Raw genomic sequence first — 17956 nt, forward strand, 5'->3', positions numbered from 1 at the left:
ACCCATTCACAATCTCCCTTCCCCTGGGTTTGTTCCCGCCGTCATGGAGTGAGCTCTAGAGAGAACTCCATGACACAGCACCAGCACAAAACCACTGGCATTAGGACCCAGAGGAGCAGTAGATGAGGCAGCATAACAGCAGGAAAGGGCAGAGATGCTAAGAAGTGTTAGAATTTTAATTGTTACTGCTATCACTGTGACTTTGTCTGTATATTTGCACTCTGTTAGTATTATTCTTTACTTCTCTGTAGTAATTAGAGCTAGACTAATAATGATTCTTGTTACTTCTAACATTTCCAGTATAACATGATAAATATACATTTTATATATAGCCCATATACTAAAAAGTGTATATAAATAATCTCTCTTTGCTCATAAACAAGATTTTGGGTGTAGCAGTGTCCCAGTTTGCAATGCTGTTCGTCCTTGGTGACCCAGCAGGAACTGGTATCTTTTTCTCTTCTACTACTGGCCAGAAGCTGCAGGAGTCAACTTCTCAGACCACTATATAATGTCTTTCCCCTTGCCTCTCCCAAAATCTTGCCCATTCTCCAGGTAATCTGTAGGAACAGAACACAAGGATGTACAAAAATGGCCTGAAAGGTATTAGTCTTCCTTCAGTATTTATAGAATCATTAAGGTTGAAAAAGACCTTTACGGTCACCTGGGTCAACTGTCAGCCCATCATTACCACATCCCTCAGAGCCACATCCATGTGGTCCTTGAACATTTCTAGAGATAGTGACTCCACCACCTCCCTGGGTGGCCTGTGCCACTGCCTCACTACTCTTTCTGGGAATAAATGTTTCCTGATAGCCAGCCTGTAAAGGAAAGGGGCTGTTGCTCATCAACAGCATTACCTAGCACCTGTGCCATCAGCCCTCTGATTCCTCTGCAAGAGAATGAGAAACCACAGGATGAGAAGGGTAGCAGTGCACTGGAGTGGTTTTGCTTCTGAGTTCTGTAGAGCACTGGGAAGAAAATTGGCTAATGGATAAGGAAGCTGAGTGACACACGTCAGGATACTGTTTCCAAGCATTTTAGTTTCGTTTCTTCTGGTTCACGTCATGTAGGTGTAGGTGGAGTCTCTGCATAGAAAAGCACCCTGCACAGCTGAATATAGTTAATCATTTCTTCTTGCTGTGTGACTCTGGCAGGTACGACTTTACTTTCTTTTAAGATTAACTGTGTGATTTTTAATTGTTGCCTTTGGTTTAAATAGTTGAAGGTGGTAAGGCTGCTTAAGCGCTTATAGTAAGCATGGTTAAAATTGAGGTTGTCAGGAGTGGAATTTATTTTCTAGGGTGGGGAAAAATTAGTAGTCTTGCCAGCCTATGATATGGATCTATGGGAGTCTGTCTAGAGGAGGCCCATAAAGATGATCCAAGGGATGGAACACCTCCTCTACAAGCTGAGAGAGATGAGGCTGTTCAGCCTGGAGAAAAGAAGTCTCTGGGGGTGCGCAAAAGAGGCCTTTCAATATCTAAAGGATAAGATGGCTGTAAGAAAGAAAGGGAGAGACTCTTCAGCAGGGTCTGCTGTGACAGGGCAAAGGGAAATGATTTCAAACTGAAAGAGGGGAGATTTAGACTGCATGTGGGGAAGAAGTTTTTAATGCTAAGGGTGGTAAGGCACTGGCACAAGTTGCCTAAAGAGGTGGTGGGTGGCCTGTCCTTGGAGACATTCCAGGTCAGGCTGGATGGAACTCTGACCAACCTGATGTATCTGTAGGTGCCCCTGTTCATTGCAGGGGAGTTGGACCAGGTGATCTTTAAGGGTCCTTTCCAACCCAAATGATTTTATGATTTGGTAATGTACAAAACACGGGTTAAAACATCCAGTTCTGTTTAGCTTGTCTTTAAAAGATGACTGAGAGACAGCATTTGCATTAGAACACATTTTTATTTTTTTTTTTAAGTTATGTAATGTGTAGGGGCAGAGGTCAGCAGAATGATCTGGCCAGCATTTTGCATGTACAGTGTTGCGACCTTTGCATTGCTATACTTTTTCAGATAGTGTACAGATAGCATACAGCCCAGAGGCTGTACAGATTGCACAGGTATCCTCTGGTCACAGTGTGACAGTTAGAATTCTGAATGCCCTTCTGGCTGGACACAGAGTAACACAAGTGATATTTGGGAGAGAAAAGGGGGTTTCATGCTCAGCACTACAGCTTTGCACTTTGGTTTTGGTGGCTGGTTTTGGGACTACTCCCAAAGAAGTGAAACCAGGGCTGCCAAAGAAAAGCAAGGCAACTCACTGTCAGGCTGTTTGCAATCCATGTGGCCTCAGCTGGGTCAGGCTGCCCAGAGGTTTCCTATGGGGTGGCAGGAGGCTGCTGGCACAGAGACTGCAGATGCCTATAGATACATTCCAAGGAAAGCAGCATGGCAAGTGTCACAGCAGCTGTGGTGATGATAGAATACTTATAGGGAAGAAACTTTTCCTAATACCCAGCCTGAGTAGTTGAATTGTCTCCTGTTGCTAGTCTAAATCATGCACTTTCCTCACAGTCTATTTTTTATTTTGGTGAAAGGAGAGAGGAATATTAATAATAATAATAAATTAGACTGAGTAGGAAGTGAAGAATTACTCTTTTTATTTCTGTAAACTTGTTTTACACATTTGAAGTATCACTTATGTTTTATATGATCTTCCCATACTGACATCAGCTGAAAGTGCAAAGTATTTATTTTTAAACCAACCAGAGAACAGGCTTACTAGTAAATGTATCCACTAGGACTAGCGGATATTTTGGTCCCTTAATCCTAGGTAATTCAGTAAAATCAATCTGCCAGTATTCTCCAGGTGGCTGTCCCTCTGCTGTTTTTCTGAATTAAATTTTATTCTCTGTTTTCAGGTTGGTTTGTTTGTTTTACAATGTATTTTACGCTTTTCAGTAATTGACCTAGCACCCCCATCCCCTCTAATTCAGAACTGCAAACAGGTATTCTTTGTCCTCTGGTAAGATTTCATCCTGCTTCTGTTAGCAACATGGTTGCTGAGATTGCTCTCAGATACAAGGCCATCCTTGAGCCACTGTGTCCAGTTGCTTGGAGACATAGGTTACTGCCCTGCCCTCTGTTAAGAGTGGAGTTGCCAACCTCCAGACTGGGCTGCCCAGAGCTAGCTGCCAGCCCGGCCTTGAATGCCTCCAGGGATGGGAAGTCTTTCCTCTGGAGATCAATCTTAGTAATTTGAGAAGAGTTTGGGTAGTTGGTCTCAGTTAAGAGCTTGAACCAGGAGGTATAAGCGTTGTTTAATTTTTCTCTGTTAATGTTGATTTCAGAGGCTGTCAAGAGTGGTTGGTGTTGATAATAATCACTGCTCAGTGTGGTACATACGGACAAGACATAGAGCAAGCCAGAACAGCAGAACATGAACGGTTTACCGATGAACTCAGCTTTCACATTTGGCAGTCAGTTCCCAAAGCAGGATATTAACCCACCTTCCATACCAGCACCGTGTGGGTTTACTTGGAATTCTCTGCCACCAGGCCGCAGTGAGAAGATATCTCTCAAAGTACCGGAGCTAACTGAGAGAAAGCCTGAGAATGAGCAGGAAGTGTTCAAGAAGCTGAATGACAGAGAAAAGGACAAAGACGAGGTAAGGCAGGTGGCAGGGAAAGGCACAGATACCCTCCATGCTCACCTCTGTGTTTTACGTTGCACCTCAAAATGAATTCCTCCATCTCTTTGGGCACTTGTTAGGCCAAAGTAGAGGAGAATTTTTAGGATCAATGTCAAAAAGTCATTTGCGTAGCTAGGAAGACATGTGCCTACCATTAATCCTCTGGCATAAAAACTGCTCATGTGATGAACAGCATGGCAACAGACAAGCAACCAATGTAATCTGTAATAACTATCTAATCCATTAGGAACAATTAACAAACATCATTAAATGGGAATCCTAAAATCTGGGATATTTTTTTACTTGATGTTTGTGTTGAAGGTAGCAGACCATAAAGAAACTTGGTTGGACTGGATGATCTTTTAGGTCTTTTCCAACCTTGATAATTCTGTGTGATTGATAATTCTGTGAAACTTTACTAATAATCTGTATTTAACACAGAGAGATTATCATAAAATCATTAAGGTTGGAAAAGACCTCTAAGATCATATAGTCCAACCATCCACCAAGACCAATGTTGCCCACTTAACTGTGTGCCTAAGTTCTACATCTATACCCTTTCATTAAACACTTCCAGAGGCAGTGACTCCAACACCTCCCTGAGCAGCCTGTGCCAAAGGTAGTATGGAAGGGCTGTCAATAGGGTTTTAAAACACCTGCTGGCAGAGATGTGTACCACCTTTCCTATCTTGAAAGAAAAAATTGCTCACTTTGATGACATCTGACAGAGATATTTTCAGAGGTGACTCTCTTAGACAGAATTGATGGTGGCAGCCAGATAGAATCTGGCAAAGAAAGATGTGAACTTCAGAGAAAGATGTGAAATATTTTAGCCACCTATTAAGGACACTACAGCAGAATGATCTGGCGACTGATTGCCAACTAAATCTTCAAATTTCAAAAAAGATCTAATAAGCTAATACTAATAACTAAATAATCTCATCTCTTTGGCCAGTCTCTATTTACATTGTATCCTTCCATGCATCTGTATGAGTGGAAGAAAATGACAGTTATTTAAAAAAAAAATAAAAATAAAAAAATCTTCAGTGTTGAGGTCTCTTTTTACTTTTCACCTTTCAGGTCAGTGTAGAAAATTGGCTATTTTTACCAAAACTGTTTCAGTCACTGAGCCAATCCCAGTAGAGTTAATCATAATTATATCCATCCTTTTTTTAGCATGAAGGTGCTAGGATACAAAGTGATATGAAGTACAGACTGGTGCTCTAGGTTTACTAGAGAATGAAGAGCTGGAAAAGGTGCCTAGAATGTGTTTTGTTGTTGTTTTGGGTAGGTGGGTTGTGTTTATATTTACTCTTTGTTTCTGGAATGTTTCTGTTTATTTTAAAACTACATGAAATTAATTGTAAGTTTTTCTCCAACAGGCAGCAGAACACAGCTTTCACAATGAATATGACATAAAGATTCGACCTTGCATTGACCTTGTTGAGAGCTTGAGAAGGCTTGATATAGGAAACAAACTGATGTTGCCTATGATCACAGTGATTGGAGACCAGAACTCTGGGAAAAGCTCTGTCCTTGAAGCTTTGTCTGGTGTTGCTCTTCCTAGGCGTAATGGTATGAACTCACCTTCTGGGGTTTTCACCTGAATTATTTGACACTGATGAGGTGGAAGGACTTGCCCTCCTCCCCCCCCCCCCCTCGTTTAGGAGTCGATAACGTTATGACATTATGACTGAGGCTATACCTAAATCATGAGACTCCAGAAGCTTTCCCATCTCTGGTTTCCAGTAGAAGAAACAGATGTGTGGGTGGGACACTGCAGTGTTACTCCAACAGGTTGCATGGTCTGGGTGGAGAAGGGAGGAGAAATAAGAAGTTTGTACTCTAACATACTTGCTCCAAATTGTAGGCAAGCAGAAGAGCAGCAGCATCAGCTAACTCTGTGTATTCCCTAGGAAAATGTATTGATTTCACATGCAAGAATAGTTTTGAAATTTGTTTCTGTGTTGTTTTTTTAGATCAAAGGCAAAACTGGCTGGCCAAGCCATGGTTGACCTCACATAGTGCTGTTGACAAGGAGAAGGAAGTCAGATGAGAGCCCTTTGGCTCTGCAAGCTTTTCTGTGCCTTTCTGTGAAGTATTAGACAACTCTGCACACACCACCCAGTCCACTTACACACTGTCTGTTGTGCATAACTGTGTCTTTTCTGTCTTTGGCGCTACTGTAGGTGTCATTACTCGTGGTCCTCTGGAACTTAAGCTGAAAAAAATAACAACTCTTGAGGAATGGAAAGGGGTAATTTATTACCACGACACGGAAATACAACTCCAGGATGCCTCAGCGGTGAAGAAAGCAATAACAGAAGGTAAAATGTAGTGTACTGCCCATGCTCAATCTCTTTTGAATTCTTTCTCCCCTTTTCTTAGACTGAGAAACACTCCTTAGACTCACACAGAGATTATAGCCAATAACTGAATGTAGAGTGTAAGAAGATGAGGCAGTGCAAGAGAGTTGTGCTAATTACTGCTTCAGTGAAGAAAATGGCCTATGACATCTGACAAAGGCTCAGGCTGTGTGGTCACCTGAATGCTATTTGTCTTGTTTGGGAAGTCTGTCAAGCTGTAAGCATGCAAAGCCCTAAGTGGTTCATGATGTCAGATCAAATACTCAGGAAATGCATATGGTGTCTATGGCTGGAAAGCCTATGATTTAAGAGAAAAGTGAAAGATGGCAGAATGGAGGGCGTACAGAATTTCTGTCAGTTATTGTGACCACCATCTCAGGCACTGCATTGTCACAGCTTTTATGGTATTTGTTTGGGAAACTGGTAATCACAGCCTGAACCTCTGATTAATCAGCTGAGGCAGGTGTCAGGCCAGGTGTAGGAGCACAGGTGAGAATAAGTTAGCTGTGCTCCCAGAAGGGGTGGAGCTTGATTCCACCTCCTCATTTAAGGGCTGACCACCACTAAGGCCTCTCTTTTGGAGATCTCTCCCCAGTGGTGATTGCCTCAGCGTTTCCCAGCAAAGGCATCCATATCGGTGAGTTTTTCCTTATAAATAACCTTTTGAATATCTGTTATCATCTTTGTGTCATTGTACCTCACAGTATTTCATGAAGTATGAGAAAATATTTTGTTACTCTAAGTGCAGCAAGCACTTGCTCTAAACGTGAAAGTAGTTTTGTTCTTATTTCTTTGGCTAGCACAACTCTACAACGTCGCCATTCATCATATTTATCATGAGTATTGTGTTCAGCTTTGGGACCCTCACTACAAAAAAGATACTGAAACCATGGAACATGTCTAGAAAAAGGCAACAAATCTGTAAGGGTCTGGAGCACAAGTTTGATGGGGAGCAGCTGAGGGAACTGGGATTGTTCAGTCAGGAGAAGTAGAGGCTCAGGGGAGACCTTATTACTCTCTGCAACCACCTGAAAGGAGGTTGTAGTGAGGTAGGGGTTGACCTTTAAAAAAAAATGTATTTACATTAATGTCTGGGTCTGAAAAAAATCCATGCCTAAAAGAAATTTAAGTGATAGTAGATATTTTTTGAAGTTATCATATTCCCCCTTCACCTACTTTTCTATACAGAGTCTGAAGCCTGCATTCATTGCTTTCCTCTTTCCACCATGCAGCTCAGGATATAGTGGCTAGCACTAGTGGTAACATTAGTGGAGAACTAATTTCCCTTGAAATCTGGTCCCCAAACGTCCCAGACCTGACACTAATTGATCTTCCTGGAATTGCCAGAGTTGCCGCAGGGAACCAGCCACAAGATAATGGCCAACAGGTAACTGTCAGTTTTATCTGCCAACTTACATAAATGTTCTCTTCTGTAGCCTATCTTACGTGCAAATCTTTGCTGTAGGACTCTGGAATTATTATGCTGGGCTTCTGAGCCATCACAAGAGCTACACTAGCAAACAGATCTAGTTTTTGGAAAGGCACTACTGATAGGAACAGTGAGGACCAGGACCTCCCGTCTTTCCTTGTGCAGGAGGGAGCTGCCCATGCTGGCATAAGTGAGCCATCCCAAGCACCTGCCAGAGCAACAGGGAACAGCACCGCTGCAGACTCTGTTTTGCAGATAGGTGGTCTTAAACACAGAACCACCTCCATGCCCATAAGGCTGGAACACAAGCTGGAGGATAGTCGAATCCCAAACAGGTTGCATCTTCTCAGTATTGTGGAGATGCTTAGCAAAAGTGAAATGTCTGAGTTCATGTAAGCTATTCTAGAGCAAGAATGCAGGTCAGCGCTTTTACTAGCTCAGTGCTCTGTCATCCTTTGCTGACAGTGTACATGTGAGGGGAACTGTCATTTTTTTCGCCAATCATTACAGTATTTCAACAGGCCCATTCTGAAGTGAACAGTGTGTGTGTTAAAAGATACCTGTATGCTTCTCCTGGTGACTTTTAGAAGAAATGCTGGGGAAAGCAAATAAAACTCCAAGAGATAGGGCCAGCTGTGAGGGTGATGCGCTGGAGCTGTCTGTGCTGTACTGTACTATAGACTGGCTTTCATTCCTGAAGTGTGTTACTAGGCATCAGAACTCATTTTTCTTATGACGTTATTTATTTATGAAAATCTCATTTCCCTAAAGAAAGATGTTATCCGCAAGAGTTTAAATTTTATTTAGAATGAGATGTTAAATTTTGTGTAATTTATGTGATTTTTTTTTTTAAGACAGATATAACAATAGTCTGTTCTCATTCACATTAAGTGTTTGCATTTATCCTTCTGTAAGAAAAGAGGCTACGCTAATCTCTTAACCCATTTCCCTTCCATTATTTAGCACTTAATATCCACAGTATGACATATTGTGTGGTAGCTTGTACTGCTAGGAGTGGTCTCATCCTACATGCAAGCATTTGACTTCATTGAACTTCTTTACTACTGTATTACATTTCAGATCAAGAAGCTACTTAAAAAATATATTGGTTGCAAAGAGACAATCATTTTGGTTGTGGTACCATGTAATGTGGATATTGCAACAACAGAAGCACTGAAAATGGCTCAAGAGGTGGACCCCACAGGAGAAAGGACACTTGGTGAGAAATTTTTTAAGCTAAAAGTGTGAATCATTTATTTCTGTGACAGTCTGATGTTGTCTACTTCATGCTAGAACTGTGAAGTTCTAATTCAAAGCTACTCCAAGAAGAAATAAATAGACAAAATAAACCCTTTATAAAGCTGGAAGTGATCTACTAGCTCTAAAAATATCCCACATTTGAGTCTAGCTGGCATTCACATTGTGAATAACTGAAAATTGAAAATCTCAGAGTTAATGCTAGGAAAGCCTTGCTGCTCTCTGTTGGAAGTGTTTGCAAAGCAAAAGGTGAACTGAGAGTCTAATTGCAGAGCAAGTTTTACAGTGCAAAGCCCAGGAGCTGAAAGGTTTCTAGGACAGAAAACAAAACAAAGTGTAGCTACCGTAGAAAAACACTGTAGGGAACATTTCCACTCTTACAGTGAGATGTCCTACTGTACCTCTTCCACCTTCAACTTCTGCGCTTGACTAACTTTGTCTTTGGGTAACTTCACAGGGATCCTCACTAAACCAGATCTGGTGGACCACAGAACTGAAGGGACTGTCCTTAGGATAATGCAAAATGAGGTCGTTCCACTCAGAAAAGGTTATATGATTGTGAAGTGTCACGGGCAACAGGACGTCAACAACGAATTGTCCTTGGCCTCTGTAATTCAGCAAGAGAGAGAATTCTTTGAGACTCACAAAAATTTCAGGTACTTCTCACATAAAGGACCTAACCCAAAATATACTGAAATCACCTCAAATCATGTAGCAACAGGATGAGGGGAAATGGCTTTAAACTGGAAGAGGTTGTGGATGTCCCCTCCCTAGAGACATTCAAGGCCAGGCAGCATGGGGCTTTGAGCAACCTGGTCTAGGGGGAGGGGTGTCCCTGCCTTTTGCAGGGAGATTGGAATCAGATGATCTTAAAGGTCCCTTTCAACACAAACCAGTTATGATTCTCTAAGGACAACAAAGCTTGCTGGTAGAGGGACTAGAAAGAAAGTGTTCTGATGAAAGGCTGAGGGATGTTATTTAATCTGGAGAAGGCTGAGGGAAGATCTCATCGCTCTCTACAACTACCTTGGAAGGAGGTTGCATCAAGGTGGAGGGGACTGATCTCTTCTCTCTGGTGACAAGTGATAGGATGGTAGGAAAAGGCTTCATGTTGTAACAAGGAGCTTTAGGTTAAATATTAGGAAGTGATTTTGGTCAAGCATTGGAGTGAACTGCCCAGGGAAGTGGAGGAGTCCCCCTCGCTGGAGGAATTTAAGACATGCGCACTAAGGGTTATAGTGTAGCAATGGGACTTGGTAGGCAGGTTTACAGTCAGACTTGGTAATCTTGAGGGTCATTTCCAACCCAGATGATTCTATGATTCTAGAAGCAATTAACCTCAGAAGACTGAATAGTTCTTAAAAAAAAAAAAAAAAAAAAAAGACAAGGTAAGCATATGAGCCCTTCCAATTAAGCACTGAAGTATTTCTGTTCACTGGAAAACGCCATGAAACTCAGCATTAGAAAACACGCTGGCTGTGCTGAAGACACAGGTTTCCCCAGAAAGTGACTTAGCAGAAAATCAATCACTGAGAATAATAAGTGGGAAGTGTTTTGAACTGGCATACTTCTCACAAGCAGAAATAAGATAGCAGGGGTTTTTTTTGTTTGTTTTGTTTTTGTTTATTTTCAGCATTTTTCTGGATGAAAAAAAGGCTACTATCTCTCATCTGGCAAATAAGCTTACAAATGAACTTGTGGAACATACTATGGTAAGTATTGTAAGTAATGGAGATGTCATGCTAGGAAAAAATCAGTTGCTATCTTAAAAAAAAAATCTCCCTTCTCCCTTTCAGCAATATTTTTCTTTTTATGCATACATAAGTCTATCCTTTACCCATAAGCAATCCAAGGACAAACAGAGATGAGAGTTGGAGGGAAGGAAAACAGTAATCTGTCCTCAGCTTTGCCTTTAACTGAAGGATTGACAAAAGACATCATATTTCACCTGCTTGTGACTCGTAACCCGTGCCCTTTTCAAGACCAGCTGTGGTGCTTCTTTTTGTTTGTGAACAGTGCTAATAGGCTGAATGACAAGCTACTGTCATTAGCTTTCTAAAATATGATCATTTCTCTCAATTGAAACTGTCTACAAAAATCTCAAGGAAGAGCTAATGATTTTATTAGACTAATATATTACTTTCATTATTTTATATAAATATATGTATAAACAATACATGTTACTCCATGAAGAGAAAATACTAAAGTACAGGAACCTGAATGAGGAAAAATCTGTATTTATGTGAACTTGCATAAAAAATAAAGCAACCAAACAGCTGAGTTCAATTCTGTATTTGTTAGGAATGGAAGGATCAGCAAACTCCCTACATCATGAGTTGACATGAGACACTTTTTGGCTCACTGTAGGTGAAGTCTTGCTCTAGACTGCAGCTCCTCTGCCTGCTGGCAGCAGTGTTAACCCCAGCATCTCAGGGAGCTCCCAGACTTGATGGTCATATTTCCCCTGTAGTTTCATTCCAAAACCAGATGTGTTCAGCCTACCTAAGAGTCTTTCCTGTCTGCCCTCCAGAAAACTTTGCCTGCAATAGAGAACCAAATACTTGATGCGCTGCAGCAAGCAAAGCAGGAACTACAAAAGTACACACAAGGCATACACAAAACTGACCATGAGAAGATGCTTTTCTTTGCAGGAGTAAGTATCAATTCTGCTTCAGTTACAGAGCAGAAAAGACCCTTCTAAAGAAAGCAAGATAACAGGATGGACCAGGGTGATTCTGGAATCTGTCATTGAGGGGTCTTTGTAGAATCATAGGATATCCAAAGTTGGAAGAGGCCCACAAAGGTCACCAAGTCCAGCTCCAGGCTCCACACAGCACAACCTGAAATTCAGACCATCTGTCTGAGAGCGTTGTCCGAACGCTTCCTGAACTCTGGCACTTGGGCTTTGCCCACTGCCCTGGGCAACCTGTTCCATGCCCACCGCCCTCTGGTGCAGAACCAAGCAACCAAGAGCGATGAGCGTGAAAGATGTAAGGAAACAATGCCTTCAGTCATGTCTATAATATCAAATGACTGTGGATTTTCTTAACGCCTACAGGTTAGTCTGAAAAAATAAAGCTTCAGTACTTTGATTATTTTTTGTGTTCCTTTTTGATTCATTACAGTTGATCAAAGCGTTTAACGAAGACATCTCTCAGGCAATGCATGGAAAGGAATCCTGGTTTGGAAATGAAACCAGACTGTTTCCAAAAATCCGCAGAGAGTTTCAGAGATGGGAAGCAGAGCTCCTGGAGAGCTCTGCCAAAGGTAAGCATAGAAAACTGCCACTTGCACCTGATCTGAGAGATTTCATCCCCTAGCTTTTACATTGAGACAACATCATCAATATGCTGTTGTGTTGTTGTTGTTTTTTAAAAAAAAAAAGTGAAAAATCAGAATCTGCTGCAATGTTGTAGTTACACTTTGGCCCTTAGAGACAGAGACCCAGCTTGTGCAAATCACTGTCCTTACAGAGAGATCAGTGGATTTCTCCCAACAAAGCTATAAAATAAAGACTGACTTCTGGCAGAGAATTAACTGCTGATTCTCTGAACTATTCCACTAAACAACGGCGGCAACCATAATAAAAATAATACCTATATTACAAATTAAGTGTTGTCATTGATGTTTTGGCATTTTCATCTTCTTTGTTCTTTTCAGCTCTTGTTTAAGATGTGGGAGAAACAATTCCAAGACTACAATAACTATAACCCTGTAAAGAGTAGCCCTTTTTTTCTTTTCAGAGATGACATAGCAACATTTGTTAGTCAAGCAATAACTTGTCAAGTAACTCTTTAATCAAGTTCTTTTAGTCTTTGATGCACATCTTTGTCAACATCAATTGTGGCTCTAAAACAGGTATAAATAGGCTGTAGGCATATAGTAAGCCAGAGGCAAATACAAATATGTAGGGAGGCAGACAGACACTGCTGTGTGTCGTTGACTCTCATGTCCTTTCCATGGTGTACCAAGCCAATCAACATGATGTTATAGAGAGGAAAGAAAAAAACTAGAGTCAACTAATTAAGGCTCTGAGCAATGAGCGCCAACTTCCTTCTGCAGTAACTGTGTTGCTTTAGAGGTGAGTTTTACTAAGATCATTTTCTAAGCATTTTCTAGTTTCTTCTTTCTTAATCAGAAATTTATGAAGTAAGTAACCTAATGTAAAGCAATGTTATTTTAATATTACAGTTCAAGAAATCATATGCAGTGAAGTGTCCAAACATGAAGACCAGTACCATAATTGGGAGTTCCCGGGCTTTATCAGCTACTGGACATTTGAGGACATTATAAAACAGCAAATTGCGAAGCTGGAGGAGCCAGCTGTTATGATGCTGAACAAAGTGATCTGTACGTCTCAAAGGCCACACAAGGCCATTGCATGGGTGACACTGGTTTGCCTGGTAATTTTGTGTCTAGAATAAGCCGCTATTCTCACTCATGGAGCAAGAGCTCCAACTGGGATGCTTCAATGTGGAAGTGAATCCCATTCAACCTGTGGAATTATTCCTTCTCTAGAGCTGAGACCTCAAATGACCTTTAGAATGTTTTAGTACACTTCCCAGTGGCTGGGAATGGGAAATTAGAAGGTAACTGTAATACATAATACTGTAAAGAAATAGCATCTTGGAATTCTACTTGGTGCCAGCCAAGCTGGCTGATACTGCCAGGCTTAGTTAATGGGATTCACAAGCCAGAACTGGGAATCCAACTTCTTTGCCAGTTCTTTTCATAAGGGTATATATATTACACAGTGATTTCTGGGGATGGGGGAAAGGATAAGTCATCCCATAAGTATCACCAAAGGAAAAAGTATGTCACAATCATTTCTCTGCCATGTTTGCTCTAGATAACAGCTACAGCATCTGTGCCAGTCAGGGCCCTGTATTACAGGCACCAGCTCCAATCCTTGGAGTGGCCACTCTGAGGATGAGAGGCAGATATGCTTACCACCCGGTCAAACTGAAGGCACATAGATTGCTTTATCTAAGAAATCTCAGGGATATTAAATATCTGACATGGTAAGTGATCCTTAGTGACTCATGCGCATTGACCTAGAAATCTAAGTTCCTATTTGTTTGTAGGTCATAGAGGTATATTACGTCAGGACAGGTTCCCAGCTATTTCAGCATGAACACAGAGAGACAGTAGTTTTTACAGGCCCTGTATCGACAATAACTTAAAAACCTCATTTTCTTACCTGACTTTATTTTGTCTGTCTGTTTTTCCCTTAGGTATGGTCGAAGAGAAATTTTTGCAGCTGGCTAACAAGCATTTTGGTTATTTTCAGAACTTGAACAAAGCTGCTAAGGTGAGAGACTAGCCATAAGCTGAGATAATTCAAGAGCAAAACAGAATGATGTTTGTTAATATAGCCATGCTTATGGTACCTATTCCATTGCATTATGTGTGATGATTCCTGATTTCCTGACAGTCTGTGATTTTTATATAGATATTACAAACAACTGCATGTTTGTAATGGCTCTGATGAAAGTCCACTTTGCCTTTTGGTGCAATGTTGACAAGATTTAAAGCATACGTTCTCTGTTCATTTTGGTCACGTTCTTGATGCACACAGCGCAATGCAAAGAAAAGCTGGTATGGCTGCCATGAAGAGCTTATCAGTAACTCCTGTTTCAAGTTCTGCAATGTTCTGTTAGCATGTGGGCATCCTTGGAGCACAGTGCTTTTGCTTTCTGAAAGGCAAGCCAGCGTTAGACAAGGCAGGCATCATACCATCATAGCAGCATCTAATGAGCAGGCCATTTAACCATGAGAGTTAGAAGATTCCTGTTTGCAGTTTGGAGGAGTCTGGGCTTTGGGGTGGAGTTAAACAGTACGGGTGTCCTTGAAGACCTTTTCTGGGAATGAGCTTTGAAGAAGAGGTGAGAGACATTGCTGGCCTGCCACGAAGCAGAACCTACTCACAGAATGCTGCTTGAAGGGGAACTCATAGACAGATGCAACTGCAACAACTGTTTGCTGTGTGACTTGCATGGCCAAACCCTATTAAAGTCCCAGGACAATCAAACAGTAAGCAAACAAGCTGTTTCAGCCAAGCACAGAGGTGTAGTGTCTTCAGGCATAACACAATGAAAGTGTAGCAGAAATGCTAAGTCACAGCCTGAAGCAGTGATGGAACACCTGGTGAGAAGGCAGAGCCAGCCTGGGGAGCTCAGGTGGTCTGAGTGACCAGAAGTGGTGGAGCCAGGATCCACCCCTTCCCAGACCTCATTTAGGGGTTGGCAATGGGGATAAGCATGTCTTGCTGGAGATCCCTGCCTACTGGAGGCCTTCCAAGGGTAAGCAGCTTTTGTTGTTTTGTTTTGTTGCTGCATTTGGGCTTGTTCTCATTTGCTGCACCCCAGGGTTGTGCCACTCTGCTATTATTGCTATTCTTTTCTATCACGTTATAGCATTACAGGAAGGAAGAAAAGAGATTCTGTTAACTCTGGAGGAAAAAATTTTATTCTGGTGTAGGAATGCTAAGTTGAGATTTTCCTTTAGGATAGAAGCACCAGGTTTCAACTGTTTTTGACATGATCCCACTTGTTTCTCATGAGGGTACAAAGCACTACATTTTCCTGCTCTTTCATGGGAAACAAACCAGAAGCTAAAGCACCAAAGAATGCATCAAGAGCCAAACTGGGATTAGCAAGTGCTGCATTGAGGTGTTGAAAACTGCATCCATTTTTGCTTCCCAAGGGATGTTGCTAAGCATCTCAGAACTTGTTCTTTTCTTTTCCAGGCCAGAATTTGTTGCATTAGAGAAAAGCAAGCAACAGCTGCGAAAAATTGCATCCAGACTCAATTCAAAATTGAGAGAGCTGTATACTGCCAGGATAAAATTTATGCAAATGATTTAAAAGTTGCCAAGGCAGAAAGCATCAATGCTCTTGGTTTGAGACATGCTTCAAATCAAGGTCCCAGCTTTGTCCTGGAAATGGTTTCTCACACAAAGGCCTATTTCACTGTAAGTTTGCAGGCTATAACACAGTACACCAATGCTCTTTGGCTGGCTTCTCCTATGGGAACAAGTGCTAGGAGGATGGAAGGACTGTTACTTACCTGATTTGGAGGAGAGGAAAGGATGGGGAAGAGCCCTTAGCCCTGTAATGAGAAATTAATGATATTTGGATGATGGCGAGCCCTATTGCTTCAGTAAAAGAGCTGTCAGATTCTAAGCTCTGAGGGCAGGAGGAGGAGTAGTCAAATGATTGGTTAAAATGGATTTGTCCCTCTGTAGAGATCATAGTGGCTATGCCACATCACAAACATCTCAGAGGTTAAGTGGAGATGAATGGGATACTTTAACAAATGATCATTTTGGAGCAAGACAGCCAAGAGAATGCACAGTATGAGAATATGCTTTTGATCTTTGTTTCATAAACTCCCTCAGTAAGCACCAAGTTAAATATTAATGCACTAACTTTGGTAGTGGTTCACCTTGAATTTCAATAGAAAGGTTTCCAAAACATTCCTGCAACTAAATGTTCAGGCTGTTCTGTTAGGTTTTTGCATTGAGAAGGTTTCAGGGAGCAAAAGACAAGGGCAGAATTACATAAACTTCTTCCCTCCAACCTCAGATACTTTCTGATATACCACAGAGTCTTGAAGAACAGTTGTACATTTGTAAATGCCCTTACCACCCTTTTCAACAGTAACTAAACACCAGGGCATCACAGCTCCTGGAGACTTACGCAAGGCCAAATACATGAGATGAAATTAGATTTAAGCTTGTAAGTGTCCATGGCCCTTGGAAATGGCATGCATGATCCAATTAAGAAAGGTCAAGATTCTGTGTAGGGTTTAGCTCCAGAATAACAGAATACATAGGCTCAGTAAGTGGCCTGCTGACTCTGCTGAATTGCTCCATTTTGACTTTGCAAACTAGTTTTTCTTTCTAAATATCTTTGTCTTTTTTCATTGTCAGCTTGTTCCCAGCCTTGTAGATGAAAGATTTACAGCTGCTGAGCTAATGCAGCATTTGAAGCCACAAAAGCCCAAGTCTTCCTTGGAGATGGGTGGCCAAAGCCCTTTTGGACCTCCAAAACAAATGTGCCTCTAACTGGCACATACCTGCTGGCCTTTTCAAGACACATGCCACAGAAAGAAAGGAAAATAGCACCTCTGTTATTTGTAGCCAGATACTCATGTTGAAGTGCTCTTCTAGTCACAGAATAATTCTTATCAATGTTGGCAGAGAGAAAGATAAGCTGGGACTAGTCTACCTTGGGTTTAGTTCATGGAGGGGGTAAAAAATAAAGCTACAGCTCACAATCCCTTAAATCTTAACTTCTAGATTTTTTTTAGAACAAAAGGAATTAATGGCATTTTTTTTTAGATACTAGAAACACTCAGCTTTTGAATAGCAACTCCATGTAGTCTTTGAAAAGTGTGCTGTCACTTCTTAATAGAGTACCAATAGCCCATATTTTCTTTTTTTAGGAAAACAATTCTTCACTCTTTTTTCTTCCCCCTTCTTGTAGGGAGCAAGTAAACGCCTGAGCAATCAGATTCCTCTGATCATCCTCTCTACTGTCCTTCACGACTATGGAGATAGTTTGCAGATCTCAATGTTGAATCTCTTGCAAGGAAAAGAAGAATTAAACCATTTACTCCAGGAAGATCAGGAAGCTGCTCACCATCGGAAGTTACTGACTGAGCAAATTAGTCACCTCAACAAAGCTCACCAGTACCTGGTAGACTTTAAGTCTCTGTAGATTCCTTCATCTTTCAGAAGCATTTTTCTGCTTTTGCTTTCTAGCATTAATGAGAAACTGTGCAAAATCCTCCAAAGCCTAAAATTAGCACCAACCTTTAATTCCAGTTTTTAGATGTTTCTAATGATTTAGCAGCCTAGTTCTGGCTTGTTTTCCATAGTCTGATATGCCTATGCTTGTCTAAGCTCCTCTGCAGTAGTTGTGATAAAATGTTGTTATCCCACTTTCAAACAATCATTTTATAAACTTTGTCTTTCCGTACATCATTAAAATATATATATTTTTTGAAAGCTTGAGCTCTGAGGTAGGTGGTTGTGTTGTTTTTGTTGTCTTTTTTTTAAAGGATGGGGAGCCTTTATCTGTAGAACCTCAAAACTGTAGAACTCAAATCACATAACTTTCCTAGATCAAGTTTACTGCACAACCCCAGTGGTCCCTCTACTACTATCTGTGATTTTGCTGTGGTTGTTGTATTTCCTGCCTTGCATAAAAGGTGCCCATGCAATACAACATCACTGTTAAGTCCCTTTCTCTTTGTGACATGGCAGCAA

The 17956-nt window shown here is 41.2% G+C and overlaps 1 protein-coding gene across 6 annotated transcripts; it reads left to right on the forward strand.

The window, feature by feature from the left end:
- Nucleotides 1-1125: 1125 nt before the first annotated feature.
- LOC107323611 (interferon-induced GTP-binding protein Mx) lies at nucleotides 1126-17701 on the forward strand. Of its 6 annotated transcripts, XR_014946433.1 has the most exons (15): nucleotides 1126-1157; nucleotides 3290-3606; nucleotides 5013-5205; nucleotides 5820-5957; nucleotides 7229-7383; nucleotides 8506-8644; nucleotides 9140-9338; nucleotides 10316-10394; nucleotides 11213-11335; nucleotides 11808-11949; nucleotides 12655-12763; nucleotides 12874-13032; nucleotides 13917-13993; nucleotides 15431-15655; nucleotides 17172-17701. XR_014946433.1 is itself a non-coding variant. In XM_015882889.3 (14 exons), the coding sequence occupies exons 2-14, from the start codon at nucleotides 3379-3381 to the stop codon at nucleotides 17403-17405; spliced, it is 2091 nt and encodes a 696-aa protein (XP_015738375.2). In that variant the 5' UTR covers nucleotides 1126-1157; nucleotides 3290-3378; the 3' UTR covers nucleotides 17406-17701. The 6 variants fall into 6 exon arrangements, 5 of the variants coding, with proteins under 5 accessions (XP_015738375.2, XP_085404548.1, XP_085404544.1 ...); XM_015882889.3 differs by lacking the exon at nucleotides 12655-12763; XM_085548422.1 differs by lacking the exons at nucleotides 12655-12763; nucleotides 15431-15655.
- Nucleotides 17702-17956: the final 255 nt, after the last annotated feature.

The sequence above is a fragment of the Coturnix japonica genome, chromosome 1 (assembly GCF_054131305.1).
Source record: "Coturnix japonica strain WE chromosome 1, WE-NBRP24, whole genome shotgun sequence".
NCBI lineage: Eukaryota > Metazoa > Chordata > Aves > Galliformes > Phasianidae > Coturnix > Coturnix japonica.

Bases quoted from the DNA above. Each gene is read 5' to 3' on its own strand.
- LOC107323611 (XM_015882889.3), top strand. From the start codon at position 3,379: ATGAACGGTTTACCGATGAACTCAGCTTTCACATTTGGCAGTCAGTTC. The intron at 7,384-8,505 runs GTAACTGTCAGT...ATTACATTTCAG, and splicing joins CACAAGATAATGGCCAACAG to ATCAAGAAGCTACTTAAAAA. The intron at 11,336-11,807 runs GTAAGTATCAAT...GATTCATTACAG, and splicing joins AGATGCTTTTCTTTGCAGGA to TTGATCAAAGCGTTTAACGA.